The following is a 26,789-nucleotide window of genomic DNA, read 5'->3' as shown; positions in this document are numbered from 1 at the left end:
GCTGTTCTATAAAATATACTGCTGGCCGAAATTAAAGCAACAAGCTGCTATTTCCTCATCCTGTGATTGATTCACAGTAAAATCATACAAACTGTCAACAGATTTTATTACCATCGTGTTCTGCAGGGAAGATTGCATTCCGATCAACGGACAAACATGCCAGCAATGACGTTAAGGTACTTTTCAAGTGGGGTACTGTTTCCAAGGTACCATATTTACTCGAATCTAAGCCGCACTTTTCTTCCGGTTTTTGTAATCCAAAAAACCGCCTGTGGCTTAGAATTGAGTGCAAAGTAAGCGGAAGTTCTGAAAAATGTTGGTAGGTGCCGCCAAAACTAACTTCTGCCGTCGAATATATGTAGCGCTACACAGGCATGCTTTGCAGGCACAAAGATAAATACTGGCGCCAAAACCTCTGCGTCAGTTAAAAAAAAAAAAAGGTGGAAGACGAGCTTGTTTCTCCGCCCCAAGTTTCGACCACTGCATTTTCGTACATTATCCAATGAAGTAAATACAAATTCCGTATTGTTCATCTTTGAATGTAGCATCATTTCAATGTACTATGAAAATCCAACTGGCAAGGCTGTTTGGGATGTTTGTCAATATGGCCAACTCTACGTTCTGAATTTTTCCCTACCTGTGAGAAGAGATGGTTGCTAATAGGAACTTTTTATGAATTGTTATCACATGCAGTATTCTTTTCATCATAAGAATAATATGAATATAAACATTTTGCCATGTATTCTTTTGTGTTTGCTGCTATCTCATTTAAATCCTGTCTGCCTAATAAACTACAAAACTAGAGTGAGACAACAGTAAACACGGAAGAATATACATATCATGTCATGTTTATATTCGTATTATTCTTATGCGTAATAGTGATACAGTCAGAAATGAAGCACGGCAATTGACTAGATTTTTAAATCTAAGATGACTCTAATATCTGTGCAGAATGTAATGTACTAAAGAGGCATCCGCAAAGATTTTCAAACGGAGAAAATTTTTCGCTAAACTCTTGTTCAGAACATCTTCTACCATACACAGTCTATTATTTGGTTCTTGTTGATCATTATCAAAGAAATCAGCAGTGTAAGTAACAACAAATAGCAGTCTCTTGCCATTGTTTTGCTAATGAGACAATTCCTCTCTTTTTTCTTATTGTTAGCTGCGGTAGCGCACACAAAACAAGTCATGCCGTGAGCGGCGACAGATTGTAAACACTCATTATCAGAATGCGACAAACAATGCATGACACAGCACAGTAATGCATTTTCAGCTTAGAGTGACGTAAACATCTATAACAAAGAGAACGGCACTTAGCAGATCAAAGAAAAATAAGCAATCAATTCAAACCAGACAAAGCACGTGAAAAAGGAAGGGTACCCGTATAAATACGGACGGAGCGCCTGACGCATAGCAATGGCTACCTGGTAAAGCTTAACTGCTAAGCTTACGACTCGAACCAAACTACTGTAGCTGTATCGCATTCATTCGACCTAAATTGTGTCTCATGTTACAATGGACCAACTTTGTTTCGATTTGGTGATGCAGCCTAAAACTTTTCTTTCACCTTGAATTTCGAGTCTCAAATTTCAGGTGCGGCTTAGATTCGGGAAAAATTTTTTTCCTTGATTTCAAGTCTCATTTTTCAGGTGCGGCTTAGATTCGAGTAAATACGGTAGTCCCATATCCACAATCGCTGTGTAAACTGTCACAGACAGTGCAGTATGGCACATGGAAGACGCCTACCAGACTCTGTGGTGAAGAAGAATGGAAGCAGGACAGTAGCAAACTGATGTGGATGAGGTGACAGTTTATAGAGACTGAAACTGTATCCAGGAGACCAGGGCAGGGCTGACCACGTGTGACATCAGAAAGAGTGAACCGTTATTTGGTTGTAAGGGCGTGACAGTGCCACCTTAGTACTGCAATGCAACTGGCATCTGACCTTGCAGCATTCCCTGGACGTGTTGTAGCGAGGCAAACAGAATTGTTGGAGAGCTGCTGTATCTTTACCTCTTGCATGTCGTCACAGAAGGGAATGTTTAGTGTGGAGCCGTCAATATGCCACCTGGAAGGTCGAATGGTGGACCAATGTTTTTCCACAAATGAGTACCGATTTGGTCTGGAGAGTTATTCTCACAGATTCACATCTGGAGGCCACGTGGAACATGATTTCGGGACCCAAACATTGTGGAAAGAGACCGATATTGAGGAGGATCCCTAGTGCTGTGGATAGGGATTATGTTGACCCCTCGAACACTCTTCATGAAATTGCACTGGTGAATCAAGATTTAACTGCTGTCAGGTACCATGTGGAGATCTTCTCATGCGCGGTTGTTGCAAGATGCTGTGGGCCTGGACTTCGTATTGATGGATGATATTGCTCAGCCTAATAGATCATGTGTGGTTGATGTTTTTTTGGAAACAGAAGATATTGCACACATGGTGTGGTCTGGTCGCATGTCAGGGATGCACTAGGAAGACAGCTTGCATCACATCAGCATCCACCGACCATTCTCCAAGACTTGTGAGCAGCTCTGTAGGAAGAATGGTAATTATTGCTTCAACCTGAGATTGATGACATCATTCACAGCATGTCCCATCATTGTCAGGCCTGTATTGGTGCCAGAGGTGGTCACACTCCATAATGAGCGCATTAAACAGTTGTTGGAATAGTGTTCAAATCCGTTAAGTTGGAAAAAAACTAAGAATATTTTTGTCTATCATTATACATGTTGCAATTGATGATGTTCTGTATTCTTTACATTGTTTCCACTTTACTATTGTATGTTTATAATGTTTTGTGGGAAAAAAACACAACCTTGCAAAATTTCCGGTTGTTGCTTTAATTTTGGACATCAGTGTAATTGAACTGCTAATTTTTAAAGGGGTTTAAGTCAACCCACACTCATTTGCGGGAAATTGATAAAAACTGTTTAAGTTGTATATTAACTTTATATGGGTATCTTTATTGGCATTGCTTTTTTATATGATTCAAATGTGATTGTCAGACAAGAAACTGAATTTCTAATGTTATATTTTGGTAATGCAATTAATCGTTAAAAGCTGGAAAAGGATATCTTTTTAAAGAAAATACATGTGAAAGACACTGAAATTGCACACTCCTTTTTAATCAAATTAACATTACCTTGATTGCATACAATATGACATGTACAGTTCTACATTTCACAGTACTAATGTATTGTTCTACATCAGTAATTAGTGTCACTCGTTGTCTTGGCTATCTTCTGCACAGGCCAATTCAAAATTTCATCACAGAAAGGTAGGTGTTCACCAGCAGATGTATGGATCATGAAGGCTAATAACTGAAACTGAATTAAAGCCAGAGTATTGAAATTTCTGCGAAGAATCAAGACATCATAGTAGGCTGGTTCACATCCACAATATAGACCTCAGAAAGAGAGATGAAGATCTTCTCAGCACCAGAAAAAAAAAAAAAAAAAAAAAAAAAAAAAAATACAGACCAAAGTGTCTAACCATATCATTTGAAGGAGCAAGCAATTTAACACTGACTGATAGGTAAAATGTGTTTGAGAAAACTGAGGAAGAAATAAACTGGTGGGCTAGAACAGGATTGCAGGCCTAAACCATGAAACACATCATGATGTTACTTTTTAAACTGATCACTATTGATTAGGCAGATTTTATACTGAACATTTTCTCTGCCACCTTTTGCTGTTACAGTTCATTTCTTTTCATTTTCTTTCATGTGTTCTTGATTACATTCAGCAGTTAGTTAACTGCATGTTAAAGTAAAGTTCTAATAGCATTTAGAGTGGGGAGTGACCAGTCTTTCATAAAGCATATTATCCTTGAACCATTACTTCATCTTATCATTGTACCATCACCTCTGCTTGTATATTTTGCTACCACGTTTCGTTTTGTTCATGCCAAAGGCACTTTCCTTGTTTTGATTCACAATATTCTTGAAAACTTAACCCTGTGGTGCATGAATTTCACTGCAGTGGACAACTTATAATGGTCAGTTTTCTGGCATTTTCAGTGAGTCATGAGGCTGCAAATGCATGCAGGACACAACACCAGTAGGGAGTGCCCACTGCAGTGAACTGTGTCCATTTGCAGCCTCAGGACTGATTGAAAATGCCAAAGAAGCGGCCATAGCTGTCCTCTGTAGTGGACACTATGCGTCGCAGGATTAAGGAAACTAAAGAAAAGTGCATTGATGTGTGAGTTGGTTTGGAGAGACCATTGTTTCTCTCCTCTTGCCCCTTCCCTCAGATGGGGAGCTTACAAATTATTCTGTTCCTCGCATGTTGAACACTACTCTGTCTGTTTTTGCTGTCCCCTTCCTGCAAGCCCCCCTTTTAACCTGCTATTGATCTGCTTCTTTCTGGACTATACTTTAAAATCTTCTTGGGTTTTTTTTTTTTTTTTGTCATTCATTTTCCTAACATTGCCATACCAAAAAAGTTGGTGACTCCTGGTTTTGTCAACATTGGTGACCAGAGAATCCAATGATGTTTTGTCAATGTTTTTCATACACTGCAGCCATGAGATATTAGCTTCACGTTACACATGACCCAATTCCATCTTAGATGATGATAACAAAGAGTTGAGATTTCTTGTTGATCCCTAAGCCAAGGCAACTCTCTTACGCAAATGTCTTCACATTTCCCATCTGTTGTCAGACTAGAGACACTGGTATTATTCATTGTGTCTAATTGCTTATGTCAAAATCTGCTGATTTGCTCTCCTACTGCAACATACTCAGGTTGTGCATATTGATCTTAGTCTCCTTGCTTGAACATCATCTTTAACTTTTATAGCATGAATGAAATATCTTCATTATCATTTGCTATCATCAATTAATCACCAGCAAGCAGTAATCTGAATTGGTAAGCCTTCCTCCCATCTATTCTCATTCACTTTCTTAATACACTAGAGTAGTAACATTTCAAACAGAACAAAGAAATAATTTATTTTTTCTTCTAATTTATTTTTATTTTTCAGCATAATCTCCCCATAAGCCTATACATCTCTCCCAGTGATGCCTCCATCTTTTTAACCTGTCCAGATAATAGTTACTGTCTTTCTTTGCAAAATAGTTTTTTACAAAGGTGATGGTCTCTTCATTCGATGAACATTTCTGTCATCCAAGCTCAAGTTTTAGCTGAGGGAACAAAAAAACATCACTTTGGGGTAGATGTGGTGAGTAAGGAGGGCGCCCAACCAGTTGAAACTGCAATTCTTCGATTTTCGCAGTGGAAACCACTGAGGTGTGAGACGGCACAGAGTAAGCAATCGTAGCATCTAATACACGGCCAGCTTTGAATCAATATGTGACAAACACATTCTTTAGATATGCTCATAGCCACTGCTATCTCTCTCACCTTAATTCGATGGTTCTGTAACACCATTTGGTGAACTCGAGCAATATTGTTGTCAATTATTGCAGTTTTTGGCTGTCCTGAATGTTCATTATCACCCAAGCTGGTACAGCCACGATTAAACTCAGCTGCCCTGAATTTCATTGTGGTAAATGATGGTGCAGAGTCCCTGTACACAGTGTACAACTTGTGTTTAATGTGCGTAGGTGTACTGCCTTTGCAAAATACATATGTGATGACTGCTTGATACTCATTTTTTCCATTTTCACAAAAGCACTTGCATCAACTCACTGAAACAACTATCAAACAACAACTGCATGACCAAAAAGGCTGAAATTTTGGTGAGCGCCTTACTATACATGTGCAAACAAATTCCCGAACTTTTTTTGACAAGTACTGCTATCATCATGTTGAGGTCTGAAACTTTTCAGACTACATAAACATGATAAGCAGCATAGGGGGACAACAACCCCTTTTTAATTATTTAATGTATAAGAAAGTCTCAGAATATTTGTCATTACCAATGAGAAGGAAAGAGCAGAATTCAAAAGAGCAGAATTCAATGGATGAAGTCATGAGAGCAATTGTAATTAAGGAGTAAGCTAGTGCTGAGGAGGAGTGTCAGCTAATAGAAAGAACAATTCAGTAGACGGTGGAAGTCAAGCTGGAATTGGAAAACAGTGAGGTGAAGTGAGTGGTCCAGTGATAATTGTAAGAACACTATTGAGGAGTGGAAAAACACAGGGAAAAAGATGCTCCAACAACACGTGCTTGCCACCAGACAAAATTATGGACAGATGAGAGAGAAAGCAACAGTTATTTTCAGAAGGGAAAAAAGAAAATTTGAAAAAAATAGATTGTAGGACATTGGGGAATGTGGGAGTAAAAATGATAATACAAGAATGTTCAGGGGAATAAATGAGACAAAACAAGGATGGCAGCCACAGACAACGATATGCAGGGATAAAGTTGTTTGGCTATGAAACCAAAATGATAGAAAGATGGGAAGAATATTTTAAAGAACTGTTGAAATCTGGGGAAATCCAGGATTTTGAAGAAGAGGAACTGGTGGAGCAAGCTGGTAGCTAGTGGTGAAGAAGAGGAACCAGTGTTGTAAGAAGTGATTGTAGCTGTTAAGGAGATGAAGAACTATTGAGCTGTGGGAGAAGATAAGATACAAAGTTAAATGTTCAAGTATGATGGTGCAGAAGTAGTATAAGAGAATGAAAAATCAACAACCCAGAAGACAACCATCATTATAGCAATACATAAAAAGGGCTATAGAACAAATCACAATAATCATAGAGGAATAGTACTGGTGAATGCTGCCTACAGAGTATTGTCTAGGATATGGCACAAGAAATTATGACCACATGTTGAAGCCACAATTGAGGAGTACCAGTGTGGTTACAGGAAGAAACGGGCAGCAACAGATCAGGTATTCGCCCTTGGATTAATAATGAAAAAAATGTCATGTGTACAATATAATTGTGCACCAACTGTGTGTGTATTTTAAAGCAGCTTATGACAGTATCAACAGAAATTGTCTTCTCAAGGTGTTATGGAAGCTGGGGATACCACCAAAGCTAATAAGACCCGTAAAAATGACTTGAAGTAACACCAGCTGCAAAGCAAGAACTAAGGACAAATATTTCAATAATTTTCCAATCTTTCAAAGACTGACATTATTTAACTTAGGTCTGGAGGCTGTCGTGCAAAAACTGCCAATCAGAGCAGATTACACGATTTTCAACAGGCTCAGAATATGGCATTTGCAGAAGACATAGCCATGCTTGGGATAACTAAGGAATATTTGCTGGAAAACTATGCAGGTTTGGAATGTGAAGTGGTCGCACTTCACTTGTTCTTAAGTAAGGAAAAAACAAAATATATGAAGAACACCAGAAAGTAAACAAGGTGGAGAGGTGTTGAGCAATTTGAAGGGTTTGAAATAGTAAACCAGTTTAAGTATTAGGGAGGAATGGTTACAGAAGATAATATGGCACCAACAGAGATAAAGACAAGAATACCTGCAGATAACACGTGCTATTACAGCTTCTTAACTCATTGTGATCCTCCAACATTTCAAGACAGCTGAAGATGACAGTTTACAAAACAATTATAAAACCAGTTGCTAGGTACGGGTCCAAAATGTGGACAATAGCACAACAGGTCAAATACGCCTCGGATGCATGGGAACGCAAAGTACTGTACAAGATATATGGGGCAATGGTGCCTGGAGAATTAGGACCATTGCAGAATTGTATGAACTCTATAAAAAAAATCCACCAGTCACTGTAGATGTAAAGGCATGAAGAATACAGTGGTTAGAACATATGCAGAGGATGGAAGGACGACGAGTGCCAAAGAAGGTGCTAACTGCAAAGCCAGAGGGAAGCCACTCATTGGCGAGACCGAAATTTCAATGACTGATATTGTAGACACAGATATCTGAGAAAGTAAGGTGTATGGAACTGGAGAGGGCTGACAAAGTCAAGAGATGATTGAAGGAGACAGGTGGTTGACAACACCCCAGGACCATCATGGGCTGTAATGCTGGAAAAGGAGAAGAATACTTGGGAAAGTCTCAGAATATTTATTCCCATTTCAGTTAGCATTTGGCTGCTACAAACATGTTGTAGACTGCCCTGACATGTCTTATTTGCATAGCATTTTGAAGGATGTGATATTGTAAGCCTTCTCAAAATTAATAAAAGCCAAGTGCTTACCCATACTTCTCTCCATACACTCTTGTCTGTTGTAGATGTAGAAGGTCTAATACTCATTAACTGAAAAAAATGTTTCCTGGACGATAATAAAGTAAGTTATGCAACTGAAACAACCTTCAGAACAACTAATACAACAGAAATTTATAAAATATTGATGATAGAAAGATGAATAATTAGGACATGCATAAATAAACAGTGTCAAGTAAATGGGAAGTGGAGAATAGCTTCAAATGAAACTGTGTACAAGAAAATAGAACCAATAATGAGCACTATCAGGAAGAAAAATATCTCATTCTTTGGACATCTAATGAGAACACCAGAAAACAGAATTAATAAGGGAATGATAGAAAAATTGTAAATAGTAAGGGCAACATTAAACAGATCACAGAAATTAACGAAGACATACGAGAACTCGAAATTACAGTAGAAGACAAAAACAAAAAAAACCAGAATACTGCAAGACACCCGAACCAACTACAAATGAAGATCAATTAAAGGGCTACAGGAAGAGTGATCTCAGATGAAGAAAGAAATAATATATCTGAAAGAATGAAGAAGAAATATTATTGAATAACAACAACTTGTATAAACCTCTGTATAACTGATGAATCACCCAATGAACGCCATAAAATAAAAAATAAATAAAATAAAGTAACTTATTTATTTTTTCAGTCCTATAAATTCATATACAATTTTCTGCTAAAAGAAAAATATTGTTATTGTTAATATGTATTTTATTACCAGCTATGCAGTACTTGGCTCTCTCTCTCTCTCTCTCTCTCTCTCTCTCTCTCTCTCACACACACACACACACACACACACACACACACACACACACACACACACAATATTAAAAAACTGAGTAATAGAACACATTGCTGGCAAGTTGGCAAGTAGTGCTGAATATAAATAACTGTTTTTGTAATAAAAGTACTGTTTGCATACAGATCTTTGGAATTTCTTTTTCTACTCATCACTATTGCTTCAGTTTACCTGACTATGCCCTGAAAATGATGGAAGATCAATAGTTGAAGTAGTAAAGCAACACCTCACTCTGTGGAAGGGGTGTTAAATGGTCAAAAAATGCATAAGCAAACACAATACATTGCTAAGCTTTTGGGCAAATTTTCTTTCAGTGCTAACGGAATATACATATACACTCATATGCCTACATGGCTACATTGTACCAGCACTGCAGCTAGGCTAGGCTGGGGGGGGTACTGTATATTTCGGCAGTTAAGAAAACCTACAGATAAGACAAAGTATAAATTTTCATCAAAGATATGTAGTTTTACAGTATGCCTGTCCTATAAGATGATTTCCAAACTATCGACGGCTTGTAAGTTTAGTTCAGAACAGTGATCATCTGGATATACCTTGAGTATTTATGAAAGCATCATATTGTCTATTCAGTTTTGCACACATATCTGCTGTGTACTACTGAACAACTGGTGCAGTTGCAAATATCATAAAGCAAAAGCCTCCTTCAGCATTGTTATGGTTTTCCTTTTAGAAGAACATGTTGAATAATGAACTCATATGTACAGCTAACAAATTTTGGTGTAAGGTGTGTTGTGTGTTCAAACGGTAAGTGTAATTGGCGTAAAATTTGTGAAGTGTGTGTGCACAATGCTGAAACCAACAAAAAGAAGGAAATATGAAGCAAGACTCAAAGGTCATAAATCAGACTAAAGAATCAAACAACTGTGCTGCTGTAGGGGCTTTCGATATAACACAAAAGATGGTAAGAGATTGACGAAAGAATGAAGATGCTATTAAAAAATGCCAAAGGGAAAGTGTTCTCTTAGGAGGGGAACAGTTTGTTTGCCAGATGCAGAAAATAGTATTGCAGAATGGGTACAAGAACAGAGGCAGAACTGTTGCATTGTCACAATAAATATGATTAGGGCTTATACAATGAAGTGGGCATGAGCCAATCCAGGGAAAGAATTTGAAGCAACAGTAGGTTGGTGCAATCGTTGTATGAACAGAAAAAACGTGGAATATGGCAGAAAACAAAAAATTTGCAGAAGTTAACAAAAGATCTTTACATTAAAGTTATGAGTTTTCGTTAGTTTGTTGTTCATGTGAAGCAAAAATACAAGTTTCCACTCTTCATATTGCAAGTATGGAAGAAATACTGATGAACGTCGATATGATGAACCCTAAAACTGTGGAAACAAAAAGTGTAAAAATTGTTCAAATCATAAGTACAGGTAATCAAAAGACCAAGTTTACAGTAGTATTAATATTTGTGGCAGATGGAACAAAGTTAAAACATATGGTCATTTCCAAGCAGAAAACCATTCCTAAAATAAAATTTTTGCCAGGTATTTTATACATTTTCATAAAAAGGGATGGGTGAACAAGAATGGTGTAAAATTGTAGATGGAAAATGTGTGGCAGAGGTGACCATGTGCTCTACGAAATCAACCAAGTTTGTTGGTGTGGGATATGTTTTGTGGTCACATAATGGAGAATACCAAAATTGCATAGCATGAAGCAATACTAAGATTGCTGTTACACTGGATGGTTTGACTTTGATGCTACGACATTTAGACACCTCTCTTCTGAATAAACCATTCAAAGACGACATGTGTGAACAATGGAATAACTGAATCATGAATGGTGAAAAGTCTTATACGAAAGGTGGAGCTATGCGGGCTGCATCACTTGATGTTTTGTGTAATTTTGTGATCAGATCAAAAGTGGAACTGGAAACTGTGATCAAGTCCTTCAAGAAGTGTGGGATTTCCAGTGCTGTGGCTGGCATAGAGGACAATTTATTAGGATACTGATGATGAAATGGAAATCGAGTCACAAGGTGCAGAATGGGACCCATACGATGAACTTCTCAACAACGAAAGTGAGGATGTACTTGAGGAACTGCTTTCCTGAGATGATGATTGTGAGGATTTTTGCAGAATTTTAATTGCACTGGTGAGTGATTTATTTGATTTTATAATGGTTTTAAATGTATATAAATTTGACTCTATGATTTATATCCGTCATGTAAGACGACCACGATTTTGGATGCCTTTTTTATGCTTCCGCTATCGTCTTATCTGCCAGTATATGTGATATGCTTGCGTTGGGTGGAGTGGGTGCGGCAAGGAAAGAGTTAGGGAGTAAGAGAGAGGGTTGGAAGGAAGGGCGGCTGATGGCTGGGAGGGAGAGACAGGCAGTAAGTGTATGGGATAGCTCCCTCTGGCAACGTGCAGCTCCTCATCCTTGCACCAAAGTGAGCTCACTGCTGCCACGTTCGTAGCGTGCGTGGTTGCTACATCTCCCTCCCAACTCTCAGTCACCATTCCCTCTAACCTACTGTGCCTCTCCCCGCCCCCTTCCTCCGCTCGCCCATTCTATCCAAATAAGCACCATCATCCCAGACGAGCTGCAGTTCCAGTACAATGTAGTCGTGCAGATGCATTTGTGTTCTGTAGTTAGCTCTGAAGAAGGACATCGTCTCAAACCCGAGCAACATTTTCAGTTTTGTTTATGTGCTTATCGCCAACTCAGTGCCTCAACTACGCAGTGAGCTGCTACCTTTAGTAGTTTCATCATTTGTATTCCACCAAGGACTTTCCACGATGGTATTAATTCTGGTGGTCAGTAATACTGATTCCTTTCTCAACAGCTTTGTTTTGGGACTCAATGACGCGTCCTTGCGAGAACTGCTGAGCCCACCACCAGATTCACGACCAGGTCTAGTAGGGTCTCGTTCACGACTGAAAGGCCTGCGTACGCTCCGCTTGGCGGGATGTGACATCTCAGATGTGGCTCTGCGCTACATAACACAGCACTTACCAAAACTTGTGGAGTTAGATATATCACAGGTATGTAACAATTTTTGTGTTAAGCAGGTCAAAATAATGTGTGTACATTTTTATTTTTATCTTACGCATTAACTTCTGTTCCAATATTGAACGTTCTTCCCCCATTCCATTATTTTTAAAGAGGGTTAAGATTACTCAGTTCATCTCATTCTTAGGTTTACAGTGGGGGGGGGGGGGGGGGAGCAAGAGAAGAGAAGAGGCAGGCAGTAAGAGGGAGTGTTGGGAGGAAGGCCGACTGATGGTTGGGAGGGAGAGACAGGCAGTAATTGCATGTCACAGCTCCCTCGGGCAACGTGCAGAGGGAGCTCTGGTGTGCAAAACTTAGGACTAAAGTAATTTTTGCATGATGTATCATTGTCAAGAAACATAGTTCGATGAAACTTGGACCGTACAAAGAAAGAACTGCTATAGTACAGTACAGTAAAGAAGGTAACCGAAAGGAATGCACAATGAGACGAGCAGAAATGACACTTTCATTCAAAGACAATAACTACACTGAGGTCATTGTGATATAATATGGTCCCTTTGACATTACAAAATGCAGGAGGTGGTTCTTAATGTGGTGTGTGATCACCATGAATGGCAATGCATTTTCTGTAACATGCTACCCTGCCGGCCACAATGTTAGTAAGGAATTCTTGTAGTGGAGCCTTCCACCACTCTACAAGTGCAGTTGACAACTACTGGATGGTAGCTGTTGCGTGTGAATATGCTGCAGTATGTCCTCAACGCATCCCCTCATGTGCTTGTTGGGGTTTAAGTCAGTGGAACAGACAGGCCAGTCCATTTGTTTTTGGGGTTTAAGTCAGTGGAACAGACAGGCCAGTCCATTTGTCAGATATCTTCTCATTCCAAGAGCTTGCACAGTTCAATGTGATCATGCATTGTCATCCATAAAAATGAAGTCAGGGCCAAATACACCTCTGAAAAGATGCATGTGGGGAAGGAGTACAGTGTCATCATAATGTTGACCGGTGAATGTAGTGTGTTCAAAGATTTGGAGGTCAGTGTGCCCATGTAACATTATGCCTCACCACACCTTAATACCTGGACCATCAAAACGATCATGTTTGACAGTGTTCCTGGGTGCATTACGTGTTAGCACCTGTCGCCTTGTGAGGATATGTGCATCACTCTCCTGTCACCCTGTGAGGATATGTGCAGCAGTCTTTCACTGAGGAATGTCATTCTGAGTTTCCTAAGTTAAATTGTAGCAGAAATGACAGATATTGAAATAACTGACTGTGAGATAGAAAATCAACCAAGAGCGACAGAAAATCAACCAAGAGCACTAAACAGATAAAAGACAACTGGAACCTGTTCGGTTACCTATCTGATTCTACACTGACTTCAAACTGTAGTAGAATTTTGGAAAACGTTTTATGCTTGTGTATTATGACATTCCTGGAGTTTGAAACTCTCCTCTGTAGGTTCAACAGAAAAACGATAAACAACGATCGTGTGAAACCCAGCTCGCTCTATTTGCTCTGGAAACTGAGAAGGCAGTAGAAACTATCACCCATGTTGATGCCATGTTCCTTGGCTTCAGGAAGATGTTTAATACAGTTCTGCACTGTCAACTAATAAACAAAATACCTGCATATATAAAATCAGACCAGCTTTGTGACTGTATTGAAGACTTCCTTGCAAGTTGAACACAGCATGTTGTTCTTAATGGAGAGAAATCTTTAGAAGTAAAAGTAAGTTTGGGTGTGTCCCAAGGAAGTGTTATAGGACTATTACTATCCACAATATACATAAACGACATTGTGGATAATGTCAGAAGCTCCAGGAGACCGTTCGCAAATAATAATACTGTTGTATATAGAGAATTTGGAAGACTTATTATTGTGTGATTTTGTAATTGCTGAACAGTGGCTGGAAGCCACATCCTTTACATATCTGGGAGTATGTGTTCAGAGCGAATACAAGTGAAACGATCACTTCAAACTAACTGTAGGAAAGGCAGATGCCAGACTGAGATTCAGTCGAAGAATCCTCAAGAAGCATAATCCACCTATGAAGGTAGTGTACAAAACCATAATTTGACTGATAATTGAATATTGCTTGTCATTCAGGAACCCTCACCTCATAGGAGTGATAGATGAAATAGAGAAGATCCAAAGAAGTGCAGCAAGTTCCATCATAGTTCTGTAACAATAGTTAATTATCTTTACTTAAGAATGTTATACCGTTCTGTAATAAACTGACTAGCTCGCAGCTTGCCTACCTTACACACACATTATTATTATTATTATTATTATTATTATTATTATTATTATTATTATTGACCCCATTATATGCAGATTCGTTATACACATTTTCGCATATGTGTGATTTTAGTTGTCATATTCAGTAGAATCAAAGTTGGAAGTTTTGGATCACTAGATATGCAGTGATGTTCCACTATGAGAACTATTTGTGACAATGCAGAATCAATTCGAAAAGCTCTTCAGTCTTCAGCTAACATGACTGTGACTAGAGAGACCAGATCTTGCTGGGAGGTGATGGAAAGAATGGAAAATATGGTACGTTAATGGAAAGGCCATCACAACCAACAGCACATTCCTCTCCTTGGAGCTACTCTTCAAGACCTTGTATGCAGATTTAACTAAAGAAGAGGACGATCCAGCATCTTTCTCGGTTGTTGGTTTGATCCTTTAAAGCATTGTTTTACCTTTCATAATGTTAAAATAACAGGAGAGGCAGCTGCGACAAATGAAATTGGAGCTGAGGAATATGTTTAAATAAATTGTGACAGAAAGAGACTACACTGTGAACCAGGTTTTCAAAACAAATGCCTGGTCACCTGTTGACTTCCTATTGAAGAAAAAACAGCGACAGTATTTCGGGCTGCTAGTGACCAATGCACCCGTCTTTTCAGAGGAAATGTCTCGGGATTGCAAATTAAAACCCCTTATGATCTAGTAATCTGAAAACTCTAGGACACTAAAGGATTGTGACAAGAGCAGGTTATGAGTTCATTGAGATGAAATGAAAAAGATTGGGCACTATTTTCAGTGACTATTTTTAATGAACTGAATAGACAACTGAAGGCTTTCTCTCAGAAAGAAAAAAATCTGTTTCAGAATTATTCTCCTTCATAATGTTCTGAACCACCAACTTTCCAGTATTGATTCAAATAAAAATACTCGAGTTCTGTTTCCACCACAAAACACTACATCTGTCCTGCAGCCCATGAACCAGGGAGTTATTTCTACATTTAAGGAATAGTATCTGCATAAAAGTTTGTCCAATCACATAGAAGAGTGTGATTTGAGTGACGAGCTTACCATTATGATTTTCTGGCGGTAGGCTAATGTTCAGAGGCTACAGCTGCTATTAGAGATGTGTGGGCTGACATCACTCCAAAATGCGTTAATGATGTATGGAGGAAACTGTGTCCTGATACCATACGAGTGCTAGAAGATGAGGGGCTCACTGACATCACTGCTGCAGCTGAGAGATTGCAGTCATGGCACAACAGATTCGATTCACTGATGTTGATGAAGAGAATGTGTGTGACTTCCTGAATTCCCATTCTGAGTATCTGAGTAACAAAGGTTTGATAATCTCCCCTGAGAATGGCAATAAATAAGAAACAGAGGATGAGGTAGTTCAGCCGGTTAGAAAGCTGACAATGAAGAAAATGGCTGAGTCCTTCAGAATGATTGATGCGGCAGTGAAAAGTTTTGAGGAATGTGATCCTGAAAAAGTAAGGAGTGCTATAGTGAAGAGAGAAGTTGAACAGTCCCTTAAATGTTACAAAGAGCTGTACAATCGAGTGGCAACGAAAACTTACACAGCTAACAATTGAAGATTTGTTTGCAAAACAGTGAGCCACTTGAAATGAATATAAAGTACTAAGCAAGAACATGCCAGAATGAAATTTTCACTTTGCAGCGGAGTGTGTGCTGATGTGAAACTTTCTGGCAGATTAAAACTGTGTGCCGGACCGAGACTCGAACTCGGGACCATTGCCTTTTGCGGTCAAGTGCTCTACCACCTAAGCCACCCAAGTAGGACTCAGGCCCTGTCCTCACAGCTTCACTTCTGCCAGTACCTTGTCTCCTACCTTCCAAACTTCACAGAAGCTCTCCTGCCCAAACTTCACAGAAGCTCTCCTGCGAACCTAGCAGAACTAGCACTTATGGAAGAAAGGATATGCAGAGACATGGCTGAGACTCGAACTCGGGACCTTCGCCTTTTGCGGGCATCCTTTCTTGCAGGAGTGCTAGTTCTGCAAGATTTGCAGAAGAGCTTCTGTGAAGTTTGGAAGGTAGGAGTCGAGGTGCTGGCAGAAGTGAAGCTGTGAGAATGGGGTCCGAGTCGTGTTTGGGTAGCTCAGTGGTAGAGCACTTGCCTGCGAAAGACAAATGTATCGAGTTCGTGTCTCGGTCTGGCACACAGTTTTAATCTGCCATGAAGTTTCAAGAACATTCCAGCTACAAAGGATTTGCATGTAAGGAAATTTATCATGGAAAATAAACTGATTATAGCACCATCAAATTCTTCTAGTGGAGATGATCCAGAGGCTATTTAGGATGTAGACGTAGTGAAAATTATTTTAGAATATTATGGTGCATTTCAGTAATAAATTTTTACTTAGTGCATAAATTCTGCATTAAAATGTGTTTCAGAAATATGATGGTTATTTTATGTAAAAATGCTAAGAAACTCAGCTATTTTAAACTTAATGTGTGAGTAAAAGTGACCCTAAACCCATATTTTTCTGTTAAATGACTCTCGATACACACAGTGTTTCCGCAGAATGTAATTATCACATATAACAAGATTTACATGTAGCAACTTTACATGAAGATTTTTAATGATATTCTTTCCATTGTTATCAAAAGCAGTAAGCTAACAGAGATGTAATAAATCACTAGCCAAAGATACTAAAGTCAGGATAAGGTCAATTTATTAAGATATTCCTCTGATATCATATTTGGGAGGACGATGGTTCAAACCCGCGTCTGTCCATCCAGATTTAGATTTTCCGTGATCTCTGTGAATTGCTCCAGACAAGTGCTGGGGTGCTTCCTTTGAAAGGCCACAACCAATTTTCTTCCGTAGCCTTGACACAATCCGAGCTTGTGCTGCTCCATCTCCAATAACCTTGATGTCGACAGGATGGTAAACCCAATCTTCCTTTCTTCCTCTGATATCATAAGATACATGTTGATACATTGCAGTTTTTTGTATGTGTAAAATATTTTGTTTGTTTCTTTCTTTCTTCCTTCCTTTTTTTTCTGGAATAACGTCTTAATTAAAATATGACTGTGAATTATTACTTCATTTAGTTAAAACATTTCTTGCAGCTGTTGGATTTTATGAATGTGAGAAATATTATTTCTTTTCACTCCTTTCTTTCTAAAGTGTTTTTCTTTTCTTTCACCAAAACTATATTTTTATTCTTATATGATCACGCCAAACTACTCAATAAAAAGATCAGAACTTTCTACTTTTATACTTTAGGCAGACTGAAATTTTATTTTTTCGCTTAAATCAGTAGTACACTCCCTGCAATTCAGTTCCAGTGTATCCCCATTCCTAATTTGGCCTTGTATATAAAAAAAGTATTAGTGCCACCACCATTGCAAATTAATAAAGATGCAACAATTCTCAAACATTTCAGGCATTGGCTTCTAACTAAATTATTTATCCCAATTGTAAGTTATAATAAAATGTAAAAACTTCATCCAGCTGTGGAGCAACTGACTACAATAATAGTAATTAATTACATTGGCCCAGTGGTATGGTGCATGACAAATAATGCTGTACTTTGTGTTTGAATGGTTTCTTAAGAACACATATAAATGTGGAAAATTCAGCTTATTAATATTTTTTGTTGGGTGATAAATTTATCCATAAGCAACTCAAACTGGAAAGTAGCCCCTGCTACAGTCAAACACTTGCCTGAGCCTGTCAGCATCACCCACAGAAACTTATGAAAATCCTTCCTACATTAATGAGCAGACATCTTTCTCACTAGATGTGGCTCTGCCAAGGCTGAACTATTCACACCATTGATCAAATGGGGGGCCTTCCAACCAAAATCTCTGTTGTGTACACCACTACAAATTCAAATTTGAGTGGCTGTGAATGAAATGATCCATCTTTGACCACTAAAGGTTTTCCTTACCTAAATATCCCTTCCTTGGAGAAGATTCTTAAACCTCCACAATAGTTTAATTCTTTCTGTTTTCCACAATGTAAATTAACTGAATATACAAATTCTCAGAACAGTGTAAAATTTAGTCTTATATATTCCCTCAAACGAGCTGATCACTTCTCTATTATGACTTAGTCTAAGGTCGACTCACCCATCTGGTACTCAAAAATCTGATCTGCTTGTGCAAATATGAGAGTGCAACTGTCCAATGATGGAGAAGTAAAACATTTTGTTGAAAAACTCTTACAAATTATTGAAGACCATCCAGTTGATTGTATGACTGGACAGATTCAACTTACAAATGATTTATGAAATATTGTCAACAGCCCAAATGAATTAATAGATAAAGTTTTTCCAAACATTATCCAAAATTACTCAAGTTGGTTATTTGAAAGAGCCATTTTAGCTGCAAGAAATGAAGTAATTGGCAATATTAATTTAAAAATTCACAAGGAATGGTCATGAACAGTTAAACAATGAAACTGAAGCAAAAATAATATCAGGAGAAGATAAAGAACAAAAAAATAGCATTTATTCCAAGGATTTCACTCATATCTACCAAATGGCTGTTTCAATTCAAAAGACGGTCATTTCCAGTAAGATTTGTATTCAGTGTCACTATAAATAAGGCACAAAGACAAACATTTAGATGTTATGATATTAATTTGAAAGAATTGTGCTTTTCTCACAGTTATTTAGTTTTATGTAGCTTGCTATAGGGATGGAAACCCAAAGGATTTGTGTATATACTCACCAAACAAAGAGGTGAGAAATGCTGTTTGTATGCATGTATTGTGGCAGAATAAGTTAACTAATTATGAAGTATAGTGAATACAAAGCAAAGTTTTCTTTCACTAAATTAGGTACAGCTGTATTATTGAGAATGTGATGATTGAGTAAAGCTTTACAATCTCTGAATATCAGTGTATGTAAGAGTACAGGAGAGTATTTTTGAACATTAAAGAGTATTTTATAGCATATCATTCTAACATTTTCATAATTTTTTGAATGTTTGTCATTAATATGTTCTTTAATGTCTTTTTCAACTTGTACATAAGCAGATGAGCAGTAGGTCATTGCACGGTAGCATGTATATTGGAAGCAGGTCTGTTTTATGACAAATGTAACTTTTTCCTTGAAAAGCACCAAAGTAATAAAATAATATTAAGCTGCCGATAGACGGTAAATGGCATCTATTTAATAGAACTGAGGCAGCAGCAGCTTTTTTTCTCAAGAGTGGCAGCATTTCTTTTAAGTTACTTTTTTACTTTTCATATAGAAATAATATTACACAGTCTAGTGATATTTATTGTTAGTAGAGTGTACAGATTTGTTGCTTCTCATTTGTTAGTGTATGCCATGACTCATCCTACATTCCTGAAGGTTCTCGTCATTGATGGAACAAGTGAAATAAGTTGTGGAATTAGAAATGTTGAAGTATGGATGAGAGTGTAGGAATGACATAAGCATTGATGAAGGTGCAAAGGTTAGCAGAGTAATGGAAAGCAAGCTTAGGTAGTTCAAAAAAATATCTTGGAGTTATATGATCTTATTTCAGGGCTCGGCGGCTGTTTCTGACTTCTTTAGAAGTGGGAACTTTCTGCTGGTAAGGGCAAAGAGGATAGTACCTATGAGTGTGCTGTTTTAGGACAAGTCAGTGGCTTAGTTGCAGGAGAGGAAAGCTGGAGAGAATTCATTGGTGTAACTACCGAAAAATTTGATGTTGGGGGAGATCTATTTACTAAAAATATCTAGATTTAAAGGAAGAAGAATTTGACGTGGAAGAGATGACAGCTGACAAACTGGAGATGGTGTTGCTTACTGGTTGGTTTAATGTAAACATAATTTTGGATATGAACCTGACAAGGTGGAAGACGGCTTCTAGGAAGGTGGGTTTGTAGCTGGAGAAGGACCAGGTAAATCTCTTTTGTGAAAAGGACTTGTGCTGTTGAAAGCATTGGGACTGTATTACTTTGTGTTTTACAGCACTCTACCAATGTGACTTTGGAGCTTAACGGAAGACGTGTGATTACCACAGGTTTTCGTGCTAGGTGAACTCCCCTTGTGAAAAATTCATATGACCTTCCTCAGGTATGAACTGTCATGGACACCAGAAAAAGAGATAAACACTCAGAAATTATTTTGTAGGATCCTAGGCAATCACTCTGACAATTGACTGCAGTTTTGAATAAGAATGAGACAACTGTGTGTAGGATTTGAGGGGGAAATCCTGAGATATATATCATACAGTATGACAAATGTCTTCAGAACATGCCAAAATGAAAAGCATTGCATATTGCAGTTTGTTACTGTATTCCATGAAAAGTGTGGCAGTTGTCTTTCTTTATCTTTTTATATGATTATGAATCAATAGCTCATGATCTGAGGATATTCCTGTTATGACTAGCACCAAGTTCCAGCTAATGCACAATGCTTGATGTTATTTCAAGTAATGGCCCCTTTCTGGTACATGTACAATATAACATGGCTTTTTTGCAGGGGATGCTGGTAACACAAGCACATGACCATTGCTTGGTTTATGTGGTGCTGTAGGACGGCCAGATGTGCAGGGGAAACAGCTCCACCTCTTTCATGCAGGGCAGGCAGCACACTGGAATCAGTATTGCAATTACAATGCCAACTTATATTGTACATACAATACTTACTTTTATTTTAAAAATGGCAAAATTTCCACAAAACAGTTTAATTATCATTTGTGTTAAATCCCTGGTGCAAAAAGGTAGAAGGAGGTTCTACACATTTTTCCACAGGATGATACTTCTGCACATGCAGATCCTTTGGTGCAAAATGGAACTATGATGATGCCAGTATAGGTAGTTGGAAGACTTTACCATCTCCCTGACCCCACACTGTCCTGACATAAACACAGTATGTCTGGTTGGTTGGTTTGGGGAAGGAGACCAGACAGCGAGGTCATCGGTCTCATCGGATTAGGGAAGGACGGGGAAGGAAGTCGGCCGTGCCCTTTGAAAGGAACCATCCCGGCATTTGCCTGGAACGATTTAGGGAAATCACGGAAAACCTAAATCAGGATGGCCGGACGCGGGATTGAACAGTCGTCCTCCCGAATGCGAGTCCAGTGTCTAACCACTGCACCACCTCGCTCGGTACACAGTATGTCTGTCTGGAATGTTGTTGAGAGGGCTGATCACAGGACATCGTCTCATCATGACATACTCCAAAGCAGCTGTTACACTATTATTCCAAGAAATGGAGAGGAAACAAATCTAATGGACACACTTTTAATTCAGATCCAGAGTGGAGGCTGCAATCAAGGTGGTTACATCAAATTTAGATTTTTGGAGGATTCTTTTAATAAACAATATAACTGCAATTTTTTGTAAATTTTTCTTGTGCTTGAAGAAACAGCTTTGAAAGTAGAACATTATTTTTCTTCTAATATTGCTATCACTCCAGTATTGAATAATGTACCTTGTATTTACAACCAACCGTAATTGTGTTGCAGTGCGTTCGTGTGACGGATGCAGGAGTGGCGCAGTTGGCTGCGCCCCCTGCGGCCACAACTTCCACGTTAGCATCTTTGGATCTCTCATCCTGTCGGCTGCTGACTGATTCCAGTCTCGACCATTTGGCACGTTGCGATGCTCTGGTTCGACTAGACCTCCGCCACACACCAAACGTCACTGCTGCCGCTCTCGCGAAGTTCGCCGTACGGTCACCACACGGCCTACATGTTACTGATACCAAACTGATAGTTAAAAAGCGCACACAGTCGCCTGAAAACACGTCCACCACCTGATGTGCTGAATATGATGTAGTGTGGAAACGTAATGTACTTTGCACCAGATGCCACTAGGCAACACAATTTCTTATTGTGATATTTGTTAGTACATGTAGTGTGCATTCAGTTTGCCAGCACTAAGAAAGATCGTGACAACATGGCGGCTAATGTTTCGGTAGCTGTTATTGCAATGAAGATTGCACCGGAGTGGTCAATTACTGTCAATCTGAAAAGGACAGTGTACGAAGAAAATGATGTGTAATATTGTTTGTGAGATTTGGGTGCTTGCAGTCAACATCTTTAGCATGTACTCTTCTTCTAGTCCTGCAGACCATTGTGTAGCATGCAAGTGCATCAAACAGTAATATGCATTATCACAAAATAGCTTGACTGATATTATTTGTGAGAGCAGGTCATAAACAGTTCCTGAAAATTGACCAACTTTTAAGGTGGTCAGCAGATTACATCAGTGCTGATGTACACTGTTTTCTTCGCTGTGATTTGTGCTTGTATATGAATAACAATAATGGAAAATCCTGGCTGGAGAAATATGTAAAATAAAAGAAAGGCAATCGCTTACCTATAGAGGACTTGCATGTGGTTGCCTTGCCCTTAACTGACATATTTTTGCACATGAATGAGAGGTACAGCAGGTATGATACATCAAAGGATGATCAAATTCTAAAAGATGGCAGGTTCAGAAGTTTGATTTTGTAGCTTTTTGTACTAGCAGATTACTGCCTTCCTGTTTTATTTTTACTGAATTTTACGGCCATTGTTTCATGTAAAAATCTAGAAGGGTGTCAATTTTTCCCATGTGTTAAAACCGTGGTTTGGAAACTCTTTATTTCTAATACTTGCCTTGGTTACTGTTGCTACAATATTTAATTCATCACAAGGAAACTTTTTGAATTTTGAATCACCATTTCCTGCTTCTTTCAACTTCATAAGTCTTTTCACACCAAGTAAATCAAGTAAATGAAGACCAGGTTTAACAATATGTAAACTGTGAAATTATTATATTTTGAAGATTAACTGGAAGAAAGAATAATGGCTTGTATTGGCATCAGAAATTGTAGTACATGCAATAGTGACCTGTGATGATGCTGATTTCTCTTATGGATCCTTGTTAGCTTTGTTTAGTTAGTGAAATTGTGATTTTGCTTGGGATCTTCACTAGCCACATTCCTGACATACATAAAAGCTGATGAGCTATGTTATGTTAGGAAGAACCTGAAGTTCCTCTCCATCCTGTACTTGATACGAGAGCTGCATGCCCATTTTTGTGCAATACTTAAGCATGTGATAAATTTGTGATGATCATCACAAAATGTTGGATCTTGAATGAAGAGAAACACACTATACATTAAATAATTTCCATATAATCCAGTCTCATCAGAAGAGCTAATATTCTTATATAATTTCTTAGAATTTACTTTCCATCCTGTCTCTCTCTCTCTCTCTCTCTCTCTCTCTCTCTCTCTCTCTCTCTCCCCCTCTCCCTCCCTCCCTCTCTCCCTCCTTTTTCCTCCTTCTTTCGTTCTTTCTGACAACCATATTCACTTGCGAGATTTTTTATGCCTTAAGTGGCCCCCTGTTTGTATATTTCTATATTAAATGATATCTATAAAATGTTGGAATTATAAAAAGAGAATATGTTTCATCAGATCTCTGTATAGTTTATTTTATTCATTGTGTGAAGTTCTTCTTTTAATTCTGTATGGTTTTGATCCCTGGCACATAGTACCCCGTGAAAATAGGATACCGTTTATTTAATCTTGTGTATGAGTGGCCGTTTAAGTACTTCGTAAAGAACAGTAAGCTTTTTATAGTATTCAGATATTTTATTTATGTTGCAATGCTGACGATAATTAGACCCTACACGGTATGCCTTTCATTCATTATGATTGTAGGTCTAAAATAAAATACGAGTTTTGTTCTTTACTTGTTACTAACTATTTCATAAAGAGGTACCTTACAGGCTCATGAGAAGTATTTAAGTACTTCCATCAGCTAATGCCAGTGTTATCAGCTAAACATGGGTGATTTCAAATACTTATGTCGGAGACAATTGTATTGCTAATTTATTGCAGGGATAAAATGCACTAATGATGAAGGAGTTGATAATTTCTGCAGCATTTATAGATTTTTGAGCAGGGAAACACGACACCAGTTTTCGTACAGAGTTTTGAAGATAATACTTTTGATAACATTTCTGGAAGGTAATTTATAGTTTTCATCAAAATCGTCACTTAGGGTGTCTTGTACAATAGTACGAAGAAACAATCAAAATAATAATTATAATATTCGAGAGTGTAGTAATTTTATACCAGTTGTACTTTATCAAAAAATTGGTGCAATAATGCCAATATAATTTATTTATGTATCCTCTTAAACTACTATGTAAAACCAGAAGAGAAGAAATAAACTCGCTGTGTGTGTGTGTGTGTGTGTGTGTGTGTGTGTGTGTGTGAGAGAGAGAGAGAGAGAGAGAGAGAGAGAGAGGGGGGGGGGGGGGGGAAGGATAACAACCAAACAACAGAAAAAGATGCGAAGAGAAATCTACGTACACAGTTTAAATTTTACTAGTTATGTAACTACTGTTTGAGCAGACAGTTTTTTAAAAACATATATTTTATGTTCTTGTCCATTTATTTAGAATCTGAGAGCCTAATACTGATTGTGAATGTGTGAATAATCCCCATATTTAGATGCATATATTTCAATTCGTTTATAAGTATGTTAATTGAAACTGTATAAATGTAAATAGAAGAAACACACACACTATTTGTGTGGAGAGGCTAAAGAAACTCTTATTTAGTAAGGTAATGGAGTGGCAGGAATAGAGATGGTAAATAAAATGAAATATGAAGAGTACAGTGCAACATGTATAATGTGGGCAAAGTTATAAAGTATCTTACGTGTATGTGAATGACATTTTTCGCATTAAGGACAGCTTCTGTTGTGTGTTATATTTATTGTAAAATTATGTTTTCATGATATTTTTTTAAAAAATTATCCAAAGTTCATAGTGAATTGTATGCAGTGTAGTGATATTAAACAGACAGTCTGTATCAAAAACTTCCAGTTGTTTTCATCTTGACAGCTGACAGAAAGTCATGGTATTTTGGTTGTGGGTTGCACCCTGGTGCTTATGTCCATTCTCAGTTTTGATGCTCTTTCATAAACATTCAAAATGTTATTTCTGAATTTTTTTGTGGTGTTATTGACTGACGTTACGATTTTGGGCATCCAGGCATGTTGACAATTCTGTTTCTGTTCATTAAAATAGAATCGTCAATTTGGCTCCAAAACATAAGATTTAATATTCAAAATATCTTTCATCATACAGTTTCCGTTTAAAAGATTATTATACCACACACTTCTTTGCACTTTACACTTTAGGAGAAAATGTTGTAAACATGTCACTTGTCACGAAAAATTCATATGCCACAGGAATTGTATCATATTTTTAGAACTAATTGTGGATCTTGTGCATCCTTCCCTGAGTGGGAAGTCCTACAAGTGAAACAACAACTGATAAAACACAATATAAAATGTTTTGAACTCAACTGATAAATAAACCAGAAAAATATTGTCATTACACTGGTCTAAGATAATCTGTTCAGTGGAGTTGCTTTTTCTGCTGACTAAGCCATAAATTACCTTCTGTTTTATTGCTGCAGTTTTTCAGTACAAGGAAAACAAATGAAAAAATTAAGAGTCACTATCAGTCATGTCAGAAAGGATTTTGTCTACTAATCTCCTGTTGTACTCATGCTAGCAGTCACTGGCAGTATGTGATCAAATCGCACAGTGTCATCTTGACCATGCTGGGATGCTGTGTCATCCGAAACTGTCTGCATCTCTGGCTAGAATGTGGGGTTACCATTCATTTTCACAGCCCAGCAATGTTTCATGTGGTTGCCTACTGTATAAATTGTGAGAATGATGTTGAACTATTTGTTAACAAAGTACAAAAAAAAAGCTCTGTTGAAATGCAATATTGTGGTTCCGTCTCAGAATACAATTGCACTAAGTTGGATGTTAATTACAGTCTAATGAATGTGCTGCAGTAAGTTCGTCATGAAACATTTGACATCTACTGCTGATTGAAGGAATTACATTCTCCAGCTACATGTTCAGTGATACATTTTTTTGTGGTCAGAAGGCGTATCAGGGACTGAGATTCATCGAAGACTTTAGGTACAGCATAGGAACAGTGTTTTGCCACAACTCATTGTCTACAAATAGATTGAAAAATTCTGAAATGGTCGCACAAGTGTTACGTATGATGAAGGAGCCGGACGACCATTTACCGCCTCAAATGAAGAAACCATCAAGCGTTCACATGAAATGATTCTCTTAGACAGACAATTAACTATTGACGAAGTGGCACATCATCTACAAATTAGTCACGGTTCTGCCTATGAAATCATCCACAACAGACTTGGGTTTCATAAAGTTTGTACAAGATGGGTCCCAAGGCAACTCACACAGTTGCAGAAAGAAACGAGCTTGGACATCTGCAAAAAACATTTGGATCGCTATGGTAACGAAGGGGACAACTTCTTAGACAGGATCATTACTGGTGACGAAACATGGATCCATCATTATGAACCGGAGAGTACACGGCAGAGCATGGAATGGAAACTTCCAGATATGCCATGCAAGAAAAAGTTCAAGACCCAACCGTCTGCAGGAAAATTGATGCTTACGGTTTTTTGGGAAGCACAGGGTCCAGTACTGGAACATTATGGGGAAAGGGGCACAACAATGAACAGTGTATGTTACAGTGAGATGCTTACTGCCAGGCTAAAGCCTGCAATTCGAAGCAAACACCAAGGATTGCTGCCAAAAGGTGTCTTGTTGCATGACAATGCCGATCCACATATTGCTGCCCACATTGCTGAA

The 26,789-nt window shown here is 38.1% G+C and overlaps 1 protein-coding gene across 3 annotated transcripts in view; it reads left to right on the top strand.

The window, feature by feature from the left end:
- LOC124546003 (jmjC domain-containing histone demethylation protein 1) overlaps nt 1-25,479 on the top strand; it is a 127,909-nt gene extending 102,430 nt beyond the window's left edge. For all 3 annotated transcript variants that reach the window (XM_047124976.1, XM_047124974.1, XM_047124975.1), the window contains 2 exons: nt 11,739-11,937; nt 21,600-25,479. In XM_047124976.1, coding sequence (XP_046980932.1) covers nt 11,739-11,937; nt 21,600-21,893 — 493 coding nt within the window. In that variant the 3' untranslated portion in view covers nt 21,894-25,479. The remainder of the gene's footprint in view (nt 1-11,738; nt 11,938-21,599) is intronic.
- The last annotated feature ends 1,310 nt before the right edge of the window (nt 25,480-26,789 follow it).

The sequence above is a fragment of the Schistocerca americana genome, chromosome 8 (assembly GCF_021461395.2).
Source record: "Schistocerca americana isolate TAMUIC-IGC-003095 chromosome 8, iqSchAmer2.1, whole genome shotgun sequence".
Lineage (NCBI taxonomy): Eukaryota > Metazoa > Arthropoda > Insecta > Orthoptera > Acrididae > Schistocerca > Schistocerca americana.
This window is presented reverse-complemented; position numbering and strand designations above follow the sequence as displayed.